Below are 25098 nucleotides of genomic sequence, written 5' to 3' on the forward strand. Positions count from 1 at the left end.
GAGATGACAGCGGGGGTTGGAAAGTAAAGGCCCTCGGGCTGGGTTCTCAGGAGCACATGTGCAGTGGAGTTCTGCAGGTGTCCTCCACGTGGAGAAAGCCCAGCGGATCAGAAGGGACAGGCCCTCAGGGCTGGGGGTGGGGGTGTTCACATCAGGGACAGAAGCAGAGAGACACCCAGAGAAAGGGAGGGGGGAGCAAGACGGAGGAGACTGAGGCTGCCCAGCTGGGGGATCAGGGAGGTGCAGTTAGGGTAAGCTCGGATTCAGCAACCGGGGCCGGGCAGCGGGGAGGGCAGCGGGGAAGACGGCGGTCCAGAAAAGTGAGGCATCGTGGGTGAAAGCCGGGTACAAAGGTGTGTGTGGGGCGTGCTCAGGAGTGAGTCTGCTGCGCACTTTTCCGGGGACGGGAGTGGACTCAGTCTGGGGAGGGCTGACGGGCTTGGAGGAGTGGGAGGGGACCCGTGTAGACACCCATGTGGGCAGCGGGGGAGCTGTCAGCGACTCACCGGCCAGGGTGCACAGGCGGGTGGGGGGCTGGGGAGGGCGGGAGGCCGCTGCCCCTCTCATGGCACACCACCCCCCAAATTCACTCCTGCGTCTTCCTCGTCTACCGCCGGCCAGCTGATCAGTCAATGGAAGTTTTACTTCGCAGGCTGGCGCTCAGTCCACTGAGCCAATCAGTGGAAGTTTTCACACAGTCCGCGCCCACCCTCCCTCGGAAGAGTGGGATTGGGTCTAGCACTCATTGTGATCGCTCTTCTGTCGGACCCTCCCGGAAGTGCAGAGGGCTTGTCCCTGTCCCTCAAACGGTGGGAATAGTGGATATTCAAGAAAGTCGTGTTGGGTCCGTTGAATCTCCTCCCTTTTTGCTTTAGCTTTTGGGGGCCTTGGGTTCTCAGGAGCTGCGTCCACCTTCTGGGATCTCAAGGGGACGTCCTCTCTGATGTCGCAGCTGTCTAGCCTGGGCTGAGGCCTGCGCAGGATCAGGAATGACCCGTGGGACTGGGCAGAGGCAGGAGGGGCGGCGTCAGCCCCCCACGCACATCGGCTGGGATTTGGCGTCAGAAAGGCTGCAGTCCCTCAGTATCCGGGCCCCGGGCTGGCTGGTGTGTCTGAAATGCCACCTGGAGCGTTGCTGAGGTTTGTGCTACTTCGGAACTAGCGAGGGGTCCCTCACAGCTGCTGCCTGAGAGCTCTGCACCCTGGGAACTGCTTCCCGCTGCCCCCTCCTTGCCTCCCCCTCCCCCGATCCTCCAGCTCTGCCCCTCTCCCCACAGACCCAGATGCCTTTGCCGGGTGGTGCCTCTCCACCAGGCAGGCCCACTGTGTGCGAACCCTGTGAGCTAGTTCTTCTCTCCTGGGCCTACTTTCTCCTAACGAAGACTTTCTAAGACCCGTGGCCGCAGGCCAGCAGCCACTCGCCACCACACTCAGCCTGTTTTCCAGAACCTTCCCCTGACCAACGCCTGGCCTCCTGCTTGCCAGAGATAGAGGTTCGGGCAGTTCAAGGGCTGCAGCCCCAAGGTCAAGTGTGCTGGAAGGAGCACAGAGTCGGGAGAACTGGCTCCTCAGCTTGACCGCACTGGGGGGGACCTCAGTCAGGCTGTAGGGAGACGTGAACGCCACCTCCCAGAGCGACCAGGAGGCGTGTTCTGGCCCCCAAGGTCCTGACGCTGGGGGTCCAGGTAGGACCCAGAACTCTCTGTGTTCAGCAAGCCCCCCAGAGGAGGCTGAGGCACACGGTGCCTGGGCTTTTTGAGCCCCCCCACTGCATACCCCAGCTCCCTCTGCTGTGGTTGATTCTGGCCAAGCTGGTTCCAGTGTCTCTCCTGCGGCTGACATGATAGAATGCATAGAAATCTCTCCAGCTCTGTCTGACCTCACAACCTTCCTGGTGCCGCCTCCCGGCCCCGCCTCTGGTCACCTGTGTCTCCACGTTTAGGTATTTCTGTTCATTTTGGCACCTGGGCACAGTTACCCGGATGCTGGTGTGAAAGCTACTCTCACGTAGCTGGCTCTGAAGTGAAATGCTTTCCGGCCTTTTGGGGTGTGCTGCCTGGAAAAGGGGGTGTCGTACGATGTCTGGCTCTGGGCTGTGAGGCAGCTGTATCCTGGCTGAACACCACGAAGGCTTTCCCCGTTGGAGGGAAAACTGCGGAGCCAGGGAAATTCTCAGGTCTGTGTAGCCAACCTCCTTTCTGTCCGCAGCCTCCTTGGGTTTGGGTTTTAACGCAAGTTCATAGCTGTCGATACATAAGCTAGAAAAGCGTTGTGTCGATGGCCAGGCATTACACGTACGGGAAAGGTCACGTCTTCAGTTTACGGAATCGCAAGAACCTGCTACGGTGGGGTGCCTGGGAGCAGACCGGGGCGGTGTAGCCGGCATCCTCGGTGGCTTCCACACTCTTTGCTCAGGGGATCTTCATGACAAAGGGGGACAGAGCGTGGCTTTTACTATCCCACAGAGCCCCTGCCCAGGACCCAGTCAAATAGAATGGACACGTGCCCTTCTGTAAATATAGCTCACAAGTGCGGAGGCCCCGGGCTGCACCGAGGTTAGCGCCGGGGCTCCTGCGTCCCTCCCGGCCCCGCCCTCCTCAGCTGCCTGCGGGATTATCTGCCTCCAGCAGTCGCTGGGGGTATATTTAGAGCCTCCCCCACCCCCCGCCCCGACGGAGTGGGACCTGAAAATAGATCACTTGGGCTGTGCGCAAGTAGGCCGCAGCCTCCAATCCCCACCTGCCTGCGGCCAGTAGCCAGCTTCATGTGCGTCTGTCCAGCAGCGTCCCAGGGACACTGGCCTGGACTTGGGGGCTGGGCTCGATTCCAGCCCCGCTTCCTCCACCCTCTGGGATGCGGGCAGGCCTTCCTGAGGTCGAGCAGTGACACCCACCTCTTTGGCTGGGGCGCCTTGGATCTGGACCCAGGCTGGAGAAGAGTGTTTGCACTGCTGGCCTCTCTCTGGAAGGGACCAGACTGTCCCTCAGGGGGTCACAGTTGCTCTGCACCCTAAGAGCTCCCACGGGCTCTGCAGCGGGAGCTGAGTTGTAGTGTGAAGTTTGAAGTAGTTATAAGTCACCCCTAAGCTCATCCCAGCAGAGCGAGAGGGAAGCCTGCCCTGTTCCTGGTTGTAATCCAGCACCCGCTCGGTAAGCATTTAGGGGGCGCTTACTGCCTGTGAAGCGAGTGCTAGGTTCCTCGATAAAGTAGAGGTGAGTGAGAGGTGTCCCTACCCTCAAGAAAAACATTCCCGTGTAGTGACCAGTGATGACATTGGGCTGGCCAAAAAGTCCGTTCGGTTTTTCCGTAAAATAAAAGACACGTTTTTCATTTTCACCAATAACTTTATTGATTTGGATAGTTTGAGTGTGTGAGCTCTCGCCCGTGTGGTAGAACATGGATTGCTCTCAGTTAATGTCTTGATTCGACCGCTATCACCTTCAACTGGTCTGCCGGGCCGTGGAGCATCGTCCAGCGAGAAATCTCCAGCACGGAACCGCGCAAACCACTTCTGACACGTTTGATCTGTTACGGCACCTTCTCCGTACACGGCACAGGTCTTTTTTTTTTTTTTTTTTAATTTCAGTTGCATCTTTACCTTTCTTGAAATAATAAAGCATAACACACTGAAAATGTTGCATATTTCCTTCCATCTTCAATATTAAAATGGCTACATAAAAATTCACTGATTGTTTCTTTTGAATGCCCGCTGATAGGACAGCTGTCACAATACAATCTAACAAAATTGTTTTGAGTGAAGTTAGGGACAACTGAGCGCTACTAGAGCCCTCGCATGGACAAGACCAAAGGGACTTCTTGGCCAGCGGGGAATTGAACTTGTGCTGTCACAGATATTTAAGAAGTCTTTTCAGGGGCAAACGGTGGTGGCACTCACTCTCCACAGGGAAGATTGACAGAGGGAATGAGCCCTAGGGGAGCGGCCCTTCTGATGGGCGATGTGAGGGCAGAGGTGCAGGTAGGAGCCTGTCGTGCTGAGGGCACCAGCCCGCACACCCGACGTCAGTGTGTGCGGAGTCCTCCCAGCCGCTGACCTCCCCGCTGCGTCTCCTGCAGGCAAGAGCTTCTGGGGTTCGTGAGCCCGACTGTGAGCGTGGGACAGATGGGCCAAGCGAGTCTCATTGGTCCCTGGGGATCATCCTGGTGGAAGTGGTTTCTCATTTGCAGCTTCTTGCTGTGGGAAGATTCTCTTTCTGGAAGGCAGAAATCCCCCAGATTGGCACTTTAGAATCGCATGGGGTTCCTTTACCTGTTCCGAAATCCAGACTCCCCCACCGCTGACCAACTGAATCATCTCTGGAAAGGACAAAGGCCTCTGCCGTTTGTGCGGACAAGTTTGGGGGCCGTCCCTTAGGGTAGATGCACTGGTGACACAGCAGTCAGCTCTGACACGAACGTCACCGGCTGCAGAGCCATGGGTGGCACCTTGCACGCAGAGTGGGCACCTTTGGACACGTCTCAGGCCTTCTGGGGATGGTCCCCTGTTTCCTGAGGGCAGAGGCAGTTCTCATGGAAGGCAGCCGGCACTCTTTCTGAGCCGTCCCTGTCTCTCAGGATCTCAGCCACCCGGACAGACGTGCTGTGCTGCCGCCAGTGTGGAGCCCGTGACGCCGGGAGGAGGGGCCCGTGGACGGGGCACCTGGGCCGTGCACTGTGCTGGGGCCTGGGGACGTCGTGTCCTCACCTGCTGGTGTCGGGAGATCCCAACGCCACCGGAGAACCTGTATTCCCGCATCAGTCGCATTCGCGGGACTTCTCTCCTGTGTTGCGCTGTGGTGCGCAGGCTGCCGGGGCGACACAGATGCCGCCGGCCCAGGGGCCCCTCACTCGGGGTCTGCTGTCCAATGAGGGGCTCTCAGGGGTGTTCGTGATAATAGTGCACGGAGGGGCCTGTTGAGAGGCCCAGGGGTGGCCCCAGCACAGACTGAGGGGCCCTGGGAGAGACAGTGCTTCCACCAGGGGCCCCCTGCTGGCCCAGGGGACTGGCCTCAGGGACCGAGTCGTACTGGACAGCAAACGGAAGGAAGGAAAGCGGGAGGGAAGGAAGGGAGGGAGGAAGGAAGGAAGGAAGGAAGGCTCTCCCGAGCGCAGGAGCAGTGAGGATGGGTCAGTGCCTGTGTGTCGGCAGTGGGAAATGGTGTGTCATCTCTGACCAGCCTGTGAGGGGAGACAGGGCCGGGAAGCGAGGGTCCCTGCAGGCTAAGCACAGGCTCACGGCCGAGACCACGGTGCATGGTGCTCCCAAAGGCCATGTCGTCCAAAGGGGAGGCCTGAACGTCCGCCCCCCACCCCCCGGCCTCCTGAATGCACTGGGCTCCCTTCCTCCCTGGGGCTATAAGGCCCTCTGTGTCCGGGCCTGGTCCTCTGTCCCCAGGCTCAGTCCTCCTCACCCTCAGACCCCAGTGTCACCGTCACTTCCTCTAAGGAGTCTGCCCTGGCCCTTCCTTCACCTGCGACTCCCTGCGTTGGTGTCCCATCTCCCCCGAGATTTCCATTCGAAGCCCTTATCCTGGTCTGAACTGACGTTTCTGCGACGACCGGCTTGCGGCCGCTCTCCTCCGCCGGGCCGCGCAAGTCCCTGTGGTCAGGGACTCCACGCATCCGCTCCCTTAGTCTGTCCCCAGTGGCTGACACGCAAAAAGGTCTCCTAAGTGTGGGCTGAGTGATAATTGAATAGATGAATGCCAGACAAAAAACAAAACAAAACAGAAAACAATACATAGACCACCCACACACACACGTAACAGAAACATATTATTAATAAGAGAAGGATCATTGTTTGGTGAGAGGCTCCTTGGCTGAGACTCAGAGCCGGTTTTCCCGGCCATTTCTGTCACTTCTGAGTGGAGAGAGACAGAGATCTGAGATGGGACTCGTTACAGTAGCTACCTTTTCCTTCTCTGCAGGCCTCAAATTCCTCATGTGTAACATTGGGGAAATACCGTCTGTTCTACTGAATGTCAATACCGGGGAAGACCCATCAGAACTTTAGATACTGTTACGCAAACATAAAAACATGAATCTGTTCAACAGCGTGGAGATAGTTGCCTCTAAATTTTCCACCTCGTGCCTATTGGCAAGAATCAGGTAACATGACTTTGTATTTCATTCGTGTTTGCTGCAAAATACTGTTTTCTGTCGCCTCTGGGCAAGAGCCAAACAAACAATCCGTGAACTAGACCGGTGGGGAAGCCGTGCCCTCTTATTTCCAGGCTGGACATCAGATGCCAGGCCGACTCTGGGTCGGACACCCCAGCGAAAACACCCGCCCTTCGCGGCTCCCGAGAGGCCCGGACGGCTTCAGTGAACGCGGAGCCTGTCGTTAGGGAGGAGGAGATCTCCCCAGGGCCCCGCTCCACGCTCTGCGGAATGAACCCGCTAATTCCCACTCTGAGCCCTGAGTATTTGGCCGTTTGTCTGACATCTGAGTGAGGATTCAGGGACAGCTGGAGACTCCGGAGTGGCTGAAGTCGGTGGGGCTGTCTGGGAAGGGCTTATGGGAGGATCACGTTGTTATGCCAACAATGGTCTGGGACACGACACGGTGGTGCCATGCAAAACACGTGGTTGAAAAACAAAAGCCCCGTTCCCATTTCTTGCCGTTCAGGCCAAGTTCATGGCCCGTTAAGGGGCATGAAGCCGTATGGAAGGTATCACAAGGAACACTTTGGTAGAAGCATACCAAGCATTTTCTAATGAAAAATATCTATTGAGCACCTACTAGCATTTCCAGCATTTACGTGGGAAGACAATTTCTGTGGGGACGCAGGCGGGGCAAAGTGAACGGCATGAGCAACGAACCAGACAGTGGACTGAACGAGCCATGTTTCCACCACCAGCAAAGTCTCCGGACCGGAAGGGACCATCGGAGAAAAGAAAGAGAAAAAGCAAGAAAGTATTCCTTCCTTGTATCTGTACAGAACGTCACAGTATAAAGCAAACAAAAACCTCAGACCCACCCAAGACAAAACACATGCAGTATTATCTCGTGTAGGCCACGAAAGCCAAACAAAACCCAGAAACCTCAGTGAGGTGGCGGCGTGGGTGTTTCCCTGGAGAGTGAGTGAGCCAGCCAGGGCACAGGGCCGCGGCGGAGCGGTGGGTGTGTGGGCCTGGCGGCGGCTGTCCCAGGGCGCTTGCCAGAGAGGTCGCTCCGGAGGCCTCCCCACACCAGACCGAGAAGTCTGGCCTTCATTCTGTGAAGAAGGCACCTAACCCAGCGACAGGAGGAAAGCAGACGCCACCTCCAACCACCACCGGGTCCTCATAATGTTGACCTTGGACAAGGCTCTGGACAGACTTTGAGAGGATCTTTGGGAGGGCTTGGAGCCAATTTTGCTGGGGCCACTTGCTTCCTCCTCCGCCAGGCGTAGGATGGAAAACATGGCTTGTGCTTCAGTGAGGACCCGTGTTTCCAAGACCCCCAGGGAGAAAACGGACCACTGTGGGGTGAGTGTTGGACGAATGCATGTTGAATTTAAAGTCGAAGGGGACTCCAGACCTCGTCCAGCCCTGCCCCGTCATTTTACGAGGGAGCACAAGGAGGTGAGGAGTACAAATCATCATCGTTGTCATCCTCACCGAAAGAGCTTGTCCGTGTTTACTGTGCCTGCGGTGTCGTCTGGGTGGGTGGTGTGTGCGGATTCCCTGGAGCCTCACGAGGAGCCCCTGCGGTCACTGCGGCCCCGGGGGCGCAGCCACTTGCTAGTACCGTGAGGGTGTGAGCTGCGGAGCTGGGATCCGGGCCTGGCACGGCTGACTCTGCGTTGGTAGTTTCTCTGCGGAGCCGCCCTCTCCAGGCCATGCCACTGGAAGGTGGCGGGACGGAGGGTCCACGGCACTAGCGAATGGGCGTTCTGGTGGCGGCTGTAAGACGTCCTGGCTATGCCCTTGGCAACATTGCTATCCACGTGTTGGATTACAGATGGAGAGCCGTCCCCCAGACCTTTAGTAGCTCTGAACTGAGGGAGGAATAAGAAATACACCAGGCAAGAAACTGCATCCCAAAGACCTGGAAGGGCAGGTGGACCCCGATTTCTTTGCAGAGAAATGTGGGGAAGGAGTGCATGGGGCCCCCCAACTAACGGTCTGAGAATGGGGTGGGGAATGTGTAGAAAAGAGGCAGAACCTGGGTGGGGGGAGCGGCTGTAGAGTTACTTTTACATGAGTTTACCCACGGCGCCAAAGCTCCTGACTTTCTTCCTGCCCTTTTTCCTTAGTTTTTGCCCTGGGTTCTCCTCGCGTGGGAGTCTTGATTTTCTCCCGTGGGGCTCTGATTTGGTCTACTTCCCTGGCTCTCTCTGTCCTTGGCTCTATCAGGAGAAGCCCTGGGTCCTTGTTCCAGCCCCTCAGGGCTCAGCCCCATGGGGGATGCTGATGGCACCCCCATCGCCCTGCCAGCGTAATCCAGGGGGGCAGATTTGCACCCTATCTGGAGTATCGCGCCCGAAAGAGCAGCTCTGTTACAGCCCATCTGTAGAGAAAGGACAGGTCGCGAATGCATCGGACACTCGGCGATACACGGCATGGTGGTGAGAGATAAGAGTGCTTAGAGACGGGGTGCTGTGGGCCTGGGAATTTGTGTCTGAGTTTGCCAAAGACCCCACGGTCACGACCCCCCACAGGCTTCTCTTGCGTGGCCCCAGGAAGTTGAATCTGTGGGCTGACGCTGTAGGGAGGAGGGGCAGACTCAGCTCAGTAACAACTTTCTCATGGTCAGAACTGTCCAGGAGTGGAATAGTAGAGTAGTGAGCTCCCTGTTGTTGGAGGTATTCAAGTATAGGCTGAGCAGCAGCTTGTTAGGATAGCTGTATCACAGACCCAGACATCGAAGAGGAACCTGGACTCTGATCTGTGGGTCAGTTATACTCACGAGAGTGTCTGTGTCAGGGAGGACCTGGGGGCGCTTTGCCAGGGGGACGTAGGTGAGGGCACTGGCCCTGGGAAGGTCAGTGAGGGGCCCTTGCATGGGGCCAGCGCGCCCTCCCTGCCTGTGAGGTGAGCCCGGCCCACAGCTGCCTGGTCAGCCTTGCCCTCTGAGATCCCCGTGCTTCCGGCCAGCACAGGAGTGCCCACCGGACCCCAGGCCTACTCCACTGTAGTTTCCGTCGCTGGGGATCCGCCTGCCCTCTCCAAGCCCCCACCTCCCACAGCCAGTCCCAGATCCAAGAGCAAGTGCGTCGGACAGAGGGCAGCTGGAGTGAGAAAACACATTTTAATAAAACCCCATTGATTTTGATGGGTGCAAGTCGAGGAACAGGCACCTAAAGGGTCTTCCATCCCCTGCCACCTCCCCCTCTCTCCTGACCTCCTGCGGGGCGGTCACACATCGATCGGCTTCCCAGATAATAGACCCTGCCACCGGCAGGGACCTCTGGGGACCGGCAGGGAGCTGGAGGAGTCGCACGCAGCAGCCCAGCCCCGAGTTAATCAAACTAGCAACAGGATCTCGGGCGCGGCGGCGGTGGCGGCGGCATTATGCGTGATTACTGACAGGCACCAGCTGCTTCGGTCGCCGGCTCCAGCTCGCTATGTGGCCGCCCCGATCTAGAGGCGGATTCCTGGCTCATCCGGGAGGGCTGGCCCAGCCCGCGCTCCCGGCTGCGGGGCGGCGATGACCACTCTCGGTCGCCCGAGTTGAAGGGCGGGAGCTGTGCCTGGGGCTGGGCCGTGGGCTTCAGGAGACGCCCGGAGAGGACAAGGAACGGACGAGGAAACATGTACGGGAATTATTCGCACTTCATGAAGTTCCCCACCGGCTTCGGCGGTGAGTGCCGCACCATCTGGTCCATCTGGGGAGAGGGAGGGGACATGGCGGTGGGGGCGGGGTGGGGGACAAGCTAACAGGATTAGTGTTGAATCCTGCTTGTGTACCTGCGAGTACAGGGTGCGTACGTGTGAGTGTGCCCGTGCAGGGGAGAGGGGAGAGGCGGCCAGGAGGGGAGAGCACAGGACGGGATATGGGGCATTCCAGGCAGCGTGTCGGAACACCTGCGACAGAGCTGGAAAGAGACATTGTTGCAGCTGCGAGTTTGTGTGGGTGTGAAAGTGCGGAGTTCAAGGCGAATTACTAGGACTGCCGACCACCCCGCTTGCAATGAGGAAAAAGGGAGAAGCAGTGTTTGCCTCTGTTAAGGGTCCCCGGGACGCTTCCCAAGGAGGGCATGCTGGTCGTATTCAGGAGCAGATTTCCCCATAATTGGGTTTTTAAAAAGCAAACGTAAGGCTTTCATTTGCCACCTTGATTTCCTTCCTGTTGGCTTCCCTTTTGATTTGCTAATAGCCTCTGGCTCCCTCCCCCGCTGTCCCCAATTCCAATTCCGCGGCAGGGGTCACTGCCTTCACTTCCATGGAGGGTCAGGGCTGGCTGGAGCTCCGTCAAAAGCTGTGCAGGGGGCAGCCCTCACCCTCAGGCACACTCGTTCCCAAGTCCCTGGGATTCAGGGACAGTCGCCCAGCTAACAGCTGACCGGCCGGCCTCTCCCTCGGCAGCTGGTGCTTCTGGGAGCCTTGCAGTTCCTGTCCTGGCAGGCAGGGCAAAGCAGAAATTCTTGTCAAGTTTGGAGAATGGAGACGTCCGTGCTCGCCTGACCTCCCGTGCGGACAGACTTGGAGCGAAGCGCGGCAGCAACACCCTGCAGGGCCCGGCGCGCTGTGAGCTGCGTGCGGTGGGGGGGGGAGGGGGGGGTCAGGCCAGGGGGCCTCCTCGTTCATTCAGGGCCAGGGGGCGCGGTGGTGAGCCGTGAGCATGGGGTTAGGCACCGGGGTGCAGGTGTGACTGGGACTCGGGCTTCGCCACTTGGGTCCGGTGGGCTCAGCCCGCAGACGGCACGTGGAAATGCCGTGCAGGTTGCTGCTTGGACGCAGGGGCTGTGGGCTGTGGACGCGTTCCCGGAAGCGGTAGTGTTCAGGCTGTTGGGGCCAGTCTTGTGACATGGCCTGGTGAGGGTGGTGGCCGACACTGTGAGCTGGACACCCGATCTCCCGTCCGTAGCTGGGCAGCCAGGTCCTGGGGGTGAAAGGCCTTCTCAGCTCCCGTCTCGGCCCCGCTCACCGCCCTGTCCCCTTTGCCCTCTGAGTTCAGGTGTTTGAAGAACAGGCTTCCCCCTGAGATTCTCGGGGTCCCCAAGGTCTGGGAGGCTCTGGCTCCTTGAATGCCAAGGAGACCCTCTGGGACAACTGGGATGCGTAAAAAGATTGAGGGTGGAGAGACCTGGGGAGAGAGCTAAGGCAAAGGCTGGAGAGAGAAGGCCTAGTATAAAACTCAGGGGGGCTGCTTGACGGTCTCTTGGAATGCTGGCACCCTGGGGACCTCAAAGAGCATGTCAGACCTCTCACCGTGTAGGTGCATCAACAGGGCCCCAAGGACAGCGGGGACTAGTCCAAGGTCTGGGGGGTTGAGAGGGGAAGCCCTTTCAGAAAGCCCTGACTCAAACTGATACTAGTGCCCCTTCGATCTGGTGTAGCGGCAAGAGCAGGACAGAAAGAAGGAAGAAAGAGGGGGGATGGAGGAAGGAAGGACGGACTAAGTTTGGTGTCCAGTTTTTCACCGACCAGCTGTGTGACGTTAGGAAAGATGCTGAACCTCTCTGAGCCCCGGTGTCGTCATCTGTAAAATGCAGGTCATAATCCCCTCCTTACTGCGGTAAAAACTCAAGGTGCTGACGCGGAGAGAGCAGCACCCGCGTCGTTGTCCCAATGTGGGACACTTGATAACAAAAAGCGAACACATTCGCTCCCTCCATGCCCCTTCAGTTCTAACGTGCCAATTGATTTGAAAACCCAACGTTCCCGCGGAAAGGCGAATCAGGAGTTTGGGAGCCGACAGGAAACCCGTGAAGACACACAGACTTTGCTGGTCTAGATGGGGGCCCCGCTGTTCGGTGTTCGGTGTGGGGTCAAAGGCCGCCTGGAAGGGAGGAAGCCGAGGCGCGTCCAGGTGGGTGGGTCCCCAGTCCCTGAAGGCTGCTTTGTCTGCTCAGTGCTGAGAGAACGGTGGTTTCGGTTCGTCCTGCAGCTGTTTGCTGTGCTCACCTGGGCCAGGTAGGAGGCTGCTCCGACTCTGAGGCTGATGACAGGGTCCCACCTGCTGGAGGTTTGTGTGGGGACAGGCACACCTGAGGGCTGGAGACGGTGCCCCTGTGGCTTCTAGCCGCCTTTGCCCCAATGCGGAGGGTTGGCGGCACTCTTGGACTCACTGGGGGTGTCCCCGCTGCCCCTTTACCCATCAGCAGGTAGAGCCTCAGGGGCCCCGGGGACGTGTGCGGGGGACCTCCGGGGGCCCAGCCTCGCCCTCGGGAAGCAACACCTGGGGTCCAGGGCTGCGCTCATCTGCCAGCTGTCAGGCCACCAGGTCCTTAGTGAACAAGACGCTGGTCAGATTGGCCAGAGGGTGGTGACCAGCTGGGTGGCAGTGGCCCCACAGAGGGCCCACTGTCCCCACTCTGGCCCTGCCCTGTGATGAGAAGACCCTCGTCTTCTCTGCCAAGTCCCGGCTTTCCCAGCTGCTCAGGAAGAGACCAGTTTGCCGGGACGAGCCAGTTGTTACCTCTCGGAAGACGGCAGACAAAGCCCATCATCTCCTGTGCGACCGTGCGCTGATCCTCAGGGCCAGGAGGCTTCAGGGAGAGGGGGCTCCTTCTCATACCACCCCTGCACGTTCTTGCCCAGCTCGCTCACTTAAACTCAGAGGTGGTGTCTGCATGGGCACTGGTGCCGGTGTGATCCCGGCCCGCCTGCAGAGGCAGGTGCGGAGGCCGAACTGGGGGCAGCCGGTGTCCAAGGCCCCAGAGCGGGGAGGAGGCTCAGCCAGGGGTTGGAAGCAAGCATCAGGCTGCAAAGCCCGCTCCGCTGAGCTGCATCTGGAGGCCACTCTGGGCCTTGGCCTTGCTCTGGGTGCTGCAGGCGGCCCACCCCAGGGCTCGGGAGCCCCGCAGCCTTGGCCCCGCCCACTGCTGCAGACTCCTGGCCTGTCCCTCGAGGAGGAAAACCAGGGCAGCTTAGCAGTCACTCTGGGCCCACAGCGAGTCCCGGAGAGTTCATGGGTGGCTTCCTCTGGGGGCCTCCTGATTTGCAAGAGTCCCGGCCCTGACCATCTGGAGGAGTCCTCTCCCTCCCCGAGTGGACACAGGGGAGGTCTGAGCTGGAGAACGCTTGTGTGTGTGTGGGGGCAATATGATGGGGTGTGTGCATGCATGTGCAAGCATATAAGTGTGTGCGCATTGTGTGTGTGTGTGTGTGCCAGAACGTTTTTCTCTCTGCACGCGTGTGGGTGGCTGATAGGGATCCACAGTCCTGTAAGTGGCCAGTGGCGAGGGCTGCCGCAGGGGGGAGCAATGATTCGTGAGATCTAGGAAGGAGCACATTTAGCATAAACTATTTTCTGAAGTATTTCAAATTTTACAGAGAGAGAGAGAGAGCACGTGAACGAGCGCATGCGCGCGAGTGGAACAGCAAGTGGGGGAGAGAGTGTGTGCAGAGCGCCGTCGACTGCCCGCCTCCCCCTGCCCCTCGCTCTGTAGCTGGTGTGTCCGCAGAGACTCAGCCACCAGACGGGGGGACCGGGACGTGCGGGGCTCCCTGAGGACCCCGGTCGTTTTCCCGTTCAGTGGAAGTAGGTGCCGTTGGTTCTCCAGGATGCCCGGGCCTGGGCTGCTCTCACGAGACCGGCGTCAGTCCTGGCAAGGTGATGCTCACAGAGTGGAAGCAGCACTCAGTGTTTGCCAGGCCGGACCCTTTTCCAAGGCTGTGACAGGTGCCACCTCAGTCCTGTCAAGGACCCCGGGACGGGGGGGGGGGGGGGGGGGGGAGCTGTCCTCATCCCCGCCCCCTTCACTCGGCAGTGTCCAGCTGCAGGGACTCTCTTGCTCTGTGCCCTCCCAGCTCATGAGGGGTCATCATGCTCTCTCCTCTCTCGAACAGAAGTAACTGAGGCGAGTGAATAAAACACTGGGGGGTGATCAGGGGGCTGGGCCCTTTGGGGTCCTTCTAAACAGGCCCAATTTTTCCAGGTGGCCGCACTTTATCTAATACGTGGGACCCCATGTCCCCTTCTGTCCCCTTCTGTTCCCTTCCGGGGCAGGGACCGGCAAACTTTTCCTCTAAAGAGCTGCAGAGGAAACACCCTGGTCTTGGCCAGCTACGGGCGCTGCCTCAGTGCTCGGGTCTGTCCCGGTGTGAGAGCTGCTGTCGTCACCTCGGGCTCAGGGCGTGCTGCCGCCGGGCAGTTTGCCAGCCCCCAGGGGATCGTTCTGGAGAAGTTTATTCCCATTGCTGATTTTTCTCCCGGCTCACAGTGACCCCCAGTGCTGGCTCTTCCCGGCGTTTTCCTGTCACTGAGCTGAATCTTCACAGCTAGACCGAGGGACCTGCGGGCCACCTGACCCCTCGGTTACAGATGAGGACACTTGGGAAACAGGTGTGGCTTGCCCAGGACCAATAGCTATTTGTGGTCTTCGCACTGGGTCCCCCTGAGCTCCCCTGAGGCCCCCTGGCGGGGAGGAAGAGGAGAGGGGTCTAAGCTACAGAGAGCTTCCCCCCACCCTGAGGTAAAGTAACTACACCAACCGCCTGGGGTCCGGGTTAACTGCACCGTATGGGGATTCGACAAAGTAAAGGCTGGAGAATTACAAATGTACAGTGAAGGTAGTTCCCTTGCCCATTTCAGAACGGCTGGAGAGTGCGGTCTAAGTCCAGCTAGAATTCTGTTGGCAGGTTTTTCCCAGAGGAGGCCGTCTGGTTGGAAAACGTTGGGCTGTGCGTTCGGGAGAGGCTGACAAAGTGAAGCGAACCAGACGGGTTTCCACCACAGTTACTGAAAGTTCCGTGTTAAAAAGTCACCCGGTTCTCTCCTGAGATCTGGCAGAAAGAGCTGGGACCCGGGGCCTCCAACCTTGTGATCTACAGGACACCTCGGCGCCTCCATCACAGGCTGAGCCTGAGCGGGGGCAAGGGAGACAGCAAGAGCTTCAAGTTCAAGAGCAGCTCAGCCTCCAGATGGGATTTCAGAATCCCACATTTGAATTTAACAAGAGGGAAGGCTTGTGACCTTTAATTCCAAAAGCATTCCCAAGAAGTCAGAGGGGAGGCAGAGAACGTGCCTAATAAATATGCGGGGAGCGGGGAACTAGTTACAATGTCTCAAGTCTGCAGAACGTTTGGAGAGCAGTACTTCTGGGAATGTTTCTTAGGGCTCACGTTGGGTGAATGGGGTCTGAGGAATGGAGGTCTTAACCTGAGGAGGAATGAGGCTGCGTGCGTTACCCGATGGTAATGTTGGAGTGGACAGACGTCGGTCACTATATATAATTTTTTAGTTTATTGATTTTTGGGACAGAAGGAGAGAGACACAGAGAGCGAGAGAAAGAGAGAGACATCGATTTGTTGTTCCACTTACTGATTCTTGGTCGATTCTTGTACATGCCCTGACGGGATGGAACCTGCATCCTTGGCGCATTGGGATGACGTTCTAACCGCTGGGCTACCCAGCCAGGGCCTCCTTCACTATTTTAAGATGAGGGCAGTGTTTAGGAGACGGCCCGTGTTCAGAGGCTCAGGAGAGGACATCTGGCCACCGAGTCCAGAGAGACAGAGAGGGAGGGAGGCCTTGGATTCAGGAGCGGGGTGTGGACGCAGTTGGTGTCCAGGGACCCCAGGAACAAGGCAGGGGGCACCCTCAGCACTTGCCGGAAACACTCTGGCATTTATCTTAAGGGACCAACTGCTATGGGGTGTGCAGTATTTGAAATGGTTTAAAGGGACAGGGCTGTTTCCTATTAGGGTCGCCCCTGTCCACCTGTGCCTCTCAAGTGTTAGGGACAGTATCTCACCCACCTGTCCCATCAAGGTTCATAATTTGGTTCTGGGTGGGGGGGCAGGTGGGGTGCAAGCAAAATGCGGGGAGTTACATGCAGAAACGCGGACGGACCCTGTGCTGAACTAGACTCAGAATCCGGGCCCGTGGCAATTCACAGCAGGCCCTTGGAAGGCTCGCTTTATCATTCTGAGCCTGTTTCCTAACTCTGTGAGGAAAATTCCGGACTTACGGACCACTCTGAGCCAGTTTGAAGTCAATGAAATGACCGTGGCCTTCAGCAAGAACCACTGTCTCTGTCGTGCCCAGCACGGACCTGGCACATAGTAGGCGCTCAACAAATTTCTTTTTGACTGAACCAGATGATATGGAAAATAGCAGTGTAGTGTTGTAAGGAGTCGTGTGAATGAGTGGAAGGCAGTAGTACTCAGTGGGTGGAATGAGCTTGAACTTGGGAGCAGGAAGACCCAGGGTTTTTGTTCTGTGTGGCTTTGAGCAAATCAGCTGCTTCTCTGGGATTATTTTCTCTTCTATAAAATGAGGTGGATCTTCAAATCTCAAAAGTCTGGTTTCTAACCCAAAGCAATATGGCCTTATAAATTTACGACATAATTAACTTGGAATGGTGATTAAGTCATCATAGTAGGAGCTAGTTTGTATTTGCTCGCTCACCAAAAAAATAAAATAAAATAAAAATAAAACCCCCAAAAGGTTGGTTAAGCAAATAAGATTGTAGAAGTGTTGAGCCTATTTAAATTGCATCTGTTTTCAAGCAATTTAAAAGGCATAGTAGGAGCATCATTAGCATATTAACGGGGTGTTAATTACAAAAGACTCTTTTAGAGCAGATTTTACAAAATCCCCACTTAATAACCATTAGCTCACGGTACTTGAAACACAAACTCTTCACATGTGTTACTTAGAAGTAATAAAATTGTAATTTAAAAGTAATCTGCCAACTTGTCACGAATTTAGATGGATTTTTCTCTCAATTGATCCAGATGAGTGAGGTTTTGCTATAATTATATATAATGTTGGTGATAATGAGGCTGATTATCAATCTTTGCCTGCTTTTCACCCTCTCCATCATTCCAGATTTGGGGGGAGGAGGAGGTGAGCAGGAGAGAAGGGGCCACCCCACCCCCTCTTCTCAGCACCAGAAGCTGTAACCCCACCCTTCCTGCATCCCCACCCCCACCCCGCACAGCCAGCCAGCCAGCCCTCCTTTGGGGAATCGGAGCTGCCCCTGTGGGCTCTGAAAGGCTGACTGCCTGGTGGTCAGTCCTGCATGCAGGGGGTCTGTCCATCTGACGCTGCCTCTCTGCATCCTCCTGGTCCTGCCAGTGGCCTGGGGGTGGAGCCTGGGGCAGGAGGAAGGTCTTCCTTCACGTTCCCATTGAGGGGCTCCCCTTCAAAGAGGCGGCCTGCACCTCCGCTGCCCCCACCCTGGGACTCCTGTGTCTCGGGTCCTGGTGTCCCCGTGGGTCTGCATGCATGTCCACCTGCACAGCTCTGTGCCTGGACCTGCCCTCCCTGTCCAAGCTCAGGGCAGCTGTGCAGCTCCGACAGTCGTGTGAAAGCGCGCTTGGGAATGCAGAGAGCAATTCAAATATTGAACAGGCGTGTTGCAACGCCCTGGCTTCTGTGGAAGAAGGGGGGGAGGGGGGCTGGGCTGAGCTGGGAGCCCTGAGGAGGGAACCAAAGTTGGGAATGAATTGTGAGGGGCTGGGCCAGGTTCGGGAGGGTCCTCATCAGAAAGTGCCAGGTTAAAATCCCGAGACAGGCCCCGGCTGGCTGGGAAAGGCAGGAGAGGAAGGAGAGGGACGGTAATCCTGGTGGGGGTGTCAAGAGGGAGGAGCAGGAGTCAGCCCGTCCTCCCCATGGGGGTGAGTGTGGGGATGGTTTGTGTGTTGTGGGCCCTTTAAATGGAATTTCCCACTTGCCTATTGAGATTTACACAAATTAAAAAAAAACCACTTTTTCTACATGAAAAATGTGTTATAGTTACTGTATATATACCAAGAAAACTATAACTTAGGGGTTTTTTGCATATTTTGGAGTTATTTGTTTCTTTTTCTAACTTTGGCAAAGTTTGCAGCTTATACCTCACAGAACAGGATATTTTAAGTCACATGATGACAACCTGGAACAACACCGTTTTCAAAGTTTTTTCTTCCTTATTTCTAGGTTGTTAATGTATCAGGAAGAAACAACACAATTTTGCATAAGCTTTTCCTAAAAAGCTCCACATGCTTTGTCCAGATTTCAGCTTCCCCGAAGAAATGTGTTTTGCAGATTTAAAAAGAAGGGGCCGCGCAGACGGTCAGTACCTGGCGGGGCTGGGATTAGAACCCACAACTGCTGCTTTTCCCCGAGATCCACACTCCACCAGTACCATTTGCCCACATGCTCCCTTGAGCAGGCCATATAATTCTCTGTCCCCCAGTTTTTGTGTTTGTCCGGGAGCGAGAAGAGTCCCAGCCTCATGTTTGTGGGTATGAAACACGACCACGTACGTAAGGAGTTTAGAAGCAAACATTAGCGGTTGCTGTTGCGGGGAGGAGGTGACATGGCAGGGCCTTCACGCAGCAGGGCCCTGACGACCGTGCGGAGCAGCCTGTCTGCGTATTGCAGGCCAAGGATGCAGGAGTTCCCCGAGGGCAGGGAGCACAGGCGGGGTGTGAGGATAGCCAAGGTTCTCGGGCTTCTGCACCACATCCCTCCAGGGATGGAAAGGGGCTGCCCACTGTGGGGTGTTTCCCTCTGTCCCCTTCCCTGTGGCTGGGTACTAACCATCTCCATCCCCAGCAGGGTTGCTAATGGGACAGCAAACTCGCTGCCCAGGCACAACAGCTAAGGCCATTTGCTCCCACCCAGCCAATCAGAAAGACCCATGCGTGGCATTTTGCTTTCATTGGCTGAGGATGAGGTTGCTAAGCAACTTCCTCACCTTGGTTAGAATTCTGTAGTTCGAAGTACCGGCTCCTCTTTCTCAATAAGTGCCTCTTCAACACGCACACACAACTCCTCATTCGGAGGTTTCAGAGGTTTGCGTTTGGGTAAACATCAGAGACATAGATTTCTTAGGCAAATAATTTCTATGGGTGAACTCTATCTGTGGTTACTTACATTAATGAGCAAAAGAAGAAAAAAAGGAGCCCACTCATGGATTTGTCAGCAGACACTTTCTGAGCATCTAGACGGTGATCGTTGTCAGCAGCCGGGGGGCGGGGGACTGGAACTCGGTGACGGCCAGGAGGGCAGCAGGAATTCAGAATGCAAGTCAGTGTGGAGGACCTCTGGGTGCCGTTCTGGACCATGAGGAGCCCTGGGGGCCTTGGGGAAGAGAGAGGGGTGGCTGGGACAATGCAGGGGCTCTTGGGGCCCAGAGCTGCGACTATTTCCTACGCAATTCAGAAAAGTGAGTACTGTACACGTGGCGTGTCACCACCCTCACCGCTGTCAGCAATGACCTTACTTAATGGAGCCTCTACCGGTGGCCTGGCCTGGGCCGAATCCTTCAGGCACACCGTCTGCCATGGAGCTCAGGCCAGACACGGCCCCACCCCAAACCTTCACAGTCTAGTGAGTGATTGCGGCTGCTACCCCTGGGCCAGAGGCCGCGCGTAACTCCATTTGCGGGCATGGGAGCTGCGGTTCGAGGTTCAAATCCAGCCTGCGGCATTTTGGCTTCAGAGTCTTCTTCTGGACTGTCCTCTTGCCACCTGGGTGTCCCGAAGCCCGCGGGGACTTTAGAGGCCACGGCAGTGGGGGCACCCTGCAGAGTCCCAGCGGTTCTGGTTCCTGGTGGCCCCCCGAGAGCCTGAAGGCCTGACAAGGTCCAGTTCACAACTGGGCTCCTGGTCCAGACTCGACCAGCCCAGGCCGCCACCTGCACCTGCTTCTCATGGATGCCAGTCAGCACTGCCGTCTCTGTGTTCACCAAACGGGGCTGGGGGAGCCCTCCTGGCGGGCAGGGGCAGGCCAGGACCATGGAAAAGTCGTGAGGGGAAAGCCCACCAGCCCTTCCCCATCAGAGAGGTTTAATTTTCTAAAACGGGTGTCTGAGCGAAGAGCGTGAGCCGCGTGGGTGAGGAACGGTGCGTTTCCTGGGCGTCTGGCAGTGGGCACGAGGGACGGAGAGGGCACATGCCCAGGGAGAGCGAGGCTGAGGGGTTGCCGAGCCTCGTAGAACTAAGCTGTGGGACCAGAAGAAGCAGTGGAGAAAGCCTTGACTTCGGGTCTGGGCCAGAAACCAGGGTTCTGGCAAGGGTACAGTGCCTTCCGGTCCTGGCTGTGGTTCCCACGTGGCTGTGAAAACGGGCAGGTGAGCGGGAGACCGGCACCGCCATCCAGGGCAGGCAAGCCCTCGAGTCTGCCCGTGGGAGCGGGCGGACTTTCCATCTTGAAGCGCCTTTGTCATGGAAGCCACTGCTTCACCTTTTTCTAAAAGCAAAGCCGTTCATTCATTTCCTGGAACGACTGGGTCCCTGGGAGCTGCAAAGAACCGGCAAGCGTTTGCATAAGGTGCCTTGGACCCTTCGAATTTCAGTTTTAAAAAGCACGGTCGTCACACACTAGCCTTGCTCTTGGGGGTTGCCGACTCAGCAGAAATAAAAGCACATTTTTGCAAACTGCTGCAAACCTAACCGGGGCTCTCTCGTTCAGCGTCTCCTCACCCCACGTACCCCTCCCCCAGACGAGCAGTCCAGGCCTATCCGGATAGTGTCCATTTCTATTATTCTCCCTGGTGATGAAAACAGTGTACTTTACATCTCAGATCTCTCGCACATCATCTCAGTTGATCTTGTCTTGAAACAACCCGTGTTCTGCAAAGTCTATGTTTATATATTTCTGCTGGTCGATGTTTCCTAAATATCATGCCTTTGCAGACTAATTTTAGGATAGTTTACATATTGAGGGTCCTTGTTCATTGAGTATAACTTTTTCTTAGGTCAATTTACTCTTTAAAAAAAAAAACGTAAATAGCTACTTTTCAGAAGACAACTCTACACAAAAATGGAAGCCCGGTCAGTTGCTGTAAACCGAGGGAAATGCTGAACATAAGTATAAAACCATTAGTGCTCCCTAAAGTCTGCCTCCAGACCACCTCACTGCCCCCCCGCCACACCCCTTCCCTCCTGGGCTGGTGAGTGTGAGGGGCACAGTTTCGGCCCCGTCCGTCCCTGCAGCTCTGGGCCTGGTGGCATGCACAGGTGTCCCCGGGGTGCAGAGAGGGCAGGCAGGTCTCTCCGAGACCCGCGGGAGCAGAACGGAAGGAGGGCTACAGGGCCCTTGGGTCGTGTTTGCAAAGCCGGGAGGAAGGGACAGTGATTCCCTTCAGGTGGTGTGGCTGTTGGGGGACTGGCTGAGTCCCAGGGGGCTCACGGCTCCTCCCCCACCGAGTCACATGCTGTCTCAGGGCCGGGCTCCAGGTAGACACTGGCCTCTGTAAATGTCACAGCCTGCCAGGGCCCCAGAAGAGTCTAAAATTATTCTTTCCAGTCCCTAGCCGTCTGGGAAGGGTTTTGGTTTTGCCGGCTTGGGTTCTTGGGAGCTGCCCCCACTCCCCTGTTCATATGGCCTTTCGGTGTGAGGTCACTTCAGAATTGAATCGTCTTGACTCTGCGATGTGAGAGCTCTTCACATCGTCTCTGCTGTTCCTGGCAGCGCAGGCAGGAGAGGGCCAGGGCTTTCAGGCGGACAGCTTGCGTCTGGGTTCTGCCACTCACCACCTGGGCAGTGGCGGGGCACCGTGCTGGGAGTGGGCGAACAGAACCAGACACCGTCCCTCCCCGTCCCAGGTTACTGGAAGAGATGGAAATAAACAGACGGGTACTTAGAAAACAGGAAGAAAGCATGAAACCAGACCAGGAATGCCAGGGAAGGCTTCCTGGAGGAGGTGACACTTGAGTTAGACCTTGAAGGGTGAATAAGAACTCAGTAGACACCAGAGGTGGGGGCCAGTCACCCGGGCCCCAGGCGCAGCAGGTGGGTGAGACCGAGCCCAAGCTTCTCTGGAACAGGCGGAAATGGTCCGTGCAGGGTGAAATGAGTGAACGTCTCCGTGGGCCCACAGCGAGTGGTTCCTCCTCAGCTGGGGGGGTTCATCCGTTGGTGAGACAGTGGTCCCTGAGCGCGGAGACTCTCCAGGCAGAATGACTAAGAAGACGTCTGTGGCCCGCGCTCACTGCGGCGTCATTCGCGGCAGCCACGCGGTGGGATCCGCCCCTCGGTGGGTGAACGGGCACAGGTGTGGTACCTGTGTGCAGTGCAGCAGGACTCGGCCGTATAAACCGGTGGGGGGGGGATCCTGCCATTGGCGAGCACGCAGATGGACCTTGAGGGTAGTATGCTAAGTGACAGGTCAGGCCGAGAAAGACAGGATGGACTCTACCACGTGGAATCTAATGAACGAAACAAAACAAAAACTGGACTCCGAGACGGAGGACAGATGGGTGGTGGCCCGGGGAGGGGCGTGGTGGGACAACTGTGTGCTCTCGGGCTCAGCCACTGGGACAGTCCCTGGCACCTCTGTGAGTGCTCGCTGTGGCCAGCACGCGTGTGTGGGTGTCCGATGCGCAGGCTCAGCCCCTAGTCACCACAGTGGCTCTAGGCCGGGGGCTCTGGAGCGACCTGGCTACCTGCTGTCTTCACCCCGTGCCTGGGGGAGGGTGTTGGCTCCTCTTCCCTGGCCCAGGCCCCAGTGGCCTAGACCCAGGGACCTGTGGGCCGGGCCCCTATGGCCCTGGCTGATCTGATCTGCTGATGGTGGGTTCCAGGTGGGGCCCAGACAACCAGCCCATCAGAGAGTGAGCTTGTTCTCAGCAGCCCTCTCCCCTCCCTGCTCTTTGCTGGCCTTTGAGCTACCAGCTCAGTGAGGGGGCGAGTGCCTGGTTCAGCAGGAGGAAGGGCAGGGCCCAGGAGGCGACCCCAGGGTGGGGCTGGGGGAGCTCCATTCCCACAGGGCCAGTCTGCGCTCCCCAGCCCCCTCCACCTACGCTCTTCTCCCCACAGGTGCCCCTGGCCACTCTGGCTCCACGTCCATGAGCCCGTCGGCAGCCCTGCCCAGCGGGAAGCCCATGGAGAGCCACCCTAGCTACACGGACACCCCCGGGAGCGCTCCGCGGACTCTGGGCACGGTGGGGACCCCCCTGACCGCCCTGGGCTCCCCGTATCGAGTCATCACGTCGGCCATGGGCCCACCCTCAGGAGCGCTGGCGGCCCCTCCAGGGGTCAACCTGGTCGCCCCACCCAGCTCTCAGGTAGGCGCCCTCCCAGCATGGTCAGCAGCCCCTTCCCTCCTGCGGAGGCTGGCGATTCATTTCCCTTCGTGTCAGTGGATTCCCGGGGGCAGGTGAAGAGAGAGAGGCGTGTGGAAGTTCCGGGACACAGTAACGTTTTGCAGAGGGAGTCCGTTCATCCAGACGCCAGTTCGTGAAGCGCTCGGGCTTCACGCACCCCGAGACCCTGCCCTGGGGCCCGGGTGGGACAAGCTCTGCGTCAGGTGGCCAACGTCTGTGCTGTCACGGCAGTGACGGTGGCACAGGCACGCCACACAAAGCCAAACGGACGAAGGACAGAGTTGCAGGGGGCAGCTGCTCTCTCCACGAGCACGTGAACAGGGTGGGCGGGGAGTGGGCAGGCGCCGGCCCCCACCGCTGCTCGTGGCCGCCACACTCGGCGCCCAAGGAGCCAGCGCTGGCCGATCAACCCGTCTCAAAGCCCTGTGAGCGTGGCCGCTATTCCTGGACCGTCTGTCTGTGCGGAGGGGCTGCAAGATCAGCTCAGAGCCGGGTCCCGGCCACCTGGGCTGTGGGCAGGGCCGAGGCCAAGTTTGGCTCTGGGAGCTGTGTTCAGCCTGCCAAGTGCTGTGGGGCCTCGGTGGCCTCAGCACCCAGCGCGTGTGGGCTGGGGCTCCGGAACCCCAGGGCAGCGACACTGGGCCCAGTTAACCAGGGGACGTGGGACATGTAATGCCCTCGGCATTGGCCACGCAAGTCACACCCTGACCAGGTGGCCTGACCAGGGTGTGCCTGTCCTGGAGCCCCCTGGGCTGAGCGGGCCTTGTCCTGTGACCAGGTCTGGGTGAGGACGGCCTTGGGCGCGGGGCTGGGGGCGGAGCCCTGGTGGGGGCGGCAGGCAGGTCCCCTGTTCCCAACTTAGTCACTCGCGGTCTGAGCTTCTCTTTCCCCTCTTGCTGGATCCTCAGTCTTGAGGACTGAAGGGAACTGGACTGATTCTCTGGGACGAGGGCTGGGTCACCCTGTGCAAACCACTGGGTCTCTCAGGTCCTTGTCCTCCATTATGGGGGAACAAATTTTGCCCTGAAACCCAACAGAGATTTTTATGAAAATCAAAGTGATTTGAAAAATCACTTCTTGGATGCTTACAAAGCTCAATGACAGTAAGTTACTCATTATTATTATTTTACTACTCCTAAGTGATATGTCACGCACCCAGGGGACATGTATCATACATCTATGAGATCACTGACTCAGGTGCCCGCCGGTGCTGGGAGCATCTAGACAGGTTCACGTCAGCGAGCACTGGCCGCCATGGGCTCCGGGGATTAGGAAGTCTGTACGGCCGTGGCCGGCCCGGTGAGGCCTGCCTGAGAGGATGAGCCGGTTCCAAAAGCACCAAGTGTGGAGCGGGGCAGGGACCGATGCCGCTCTCAGACAAGCCGATCCAGCCCACGTTTGCCTGGATGTGAGAGTGTAGTGTGCGAATGTGTGTGTGAGTGTATGCCGCCAGTGTGTGGTATGTGTCTGTGTGTGTCATAAGTGGAGGGCCTGCCGGCTGGACCCGGAACAGGCCCGGGTGTCCCTGGCAGGCTCCCTCCACTGCCCCCTCCTGACCTTGCCGCCCGACCTGGGCTCTGTCTGCGGAGGATCCTGCCCAGGAGGTGGTCGTACCTGAGTCAGCGTCCTTCAGGGTCTGCACTGCTACAACAGAGGCAAACGGGCGAGCTGGACCTGAAAGGGCATCTTGCTTAGGGACGAAAGAAAACGTGAGCCGTGAGGTCTGTTCTTCACGTGAAACCCTGTCTGAGAGGCTAACCGCAGACGCGTCGAATAAAAGCCGGTCTGGCGGAACCAGGGGCAGGAGACACCTTCTCCATGCCACCTGCAGTCTCCACGTACCTCCCCCCACCTGCCACCACACGCTCGGTGTTTGGAAACCACTGACCTACCTGTAGACGGGAGACACAGTCCAGGGACATGGCCTGGCCACTACGGCCCCGCTCAGCACGGCGAAGAAGCAGC

At 57.7% G+C, this 25098-nt stretch overlaps 1 protein-coding gene across 6 annotated transcripts in view; it reads left to right on the forward strand.

The window, feature by feature from the left end:
- RXRG (retinoid X receptor gamma) overlaps window positions 1-25098 on the forward strand; it is a 104441-nt gene that overhangs the window by 69481 nt on the left and 9862 nt on the right. For 2 of the 6 annotated variants that reach the window (XM_053915427.2, XM_053915429.2), the window contains exon 2: window positions 22847-23094. In XM_053915427.2, coding sequence (XP_053771402.1) covers window positions 22876-23094 — 219 coding nt within the window. In that variant the 5' untranslated portion in view covers window positions 22847-22875. Of the gene's footprint in view, window positions 1-7155; window positions 7468-7544; window positions 7564-9388; window positions 9785-10558; window positions 10672-18016; window positions 18152-22846; window positions 23095-25098 lie in introns of those variants that run through there. The other 4 variants (XM_053915426.1, XM_053915428.2, XM_053915431.1 and 1 more) reach the window with 4 other exon arrangements.

The sequence above is a fragment of the Desmodus rotundus genome, chromosome 12 (assembly GCF_022682495.2).
Source record: "Desmodus rotundus isolate HL8 chromosome 12, HLdesRot8A.1, whole genome shotgun sequence".
NCBI lineage: Eukaryota > Metazoa > Chordata > Mammalia > Chiroptera > Phyllostomidae > Desmodus > Desmodus rotundus.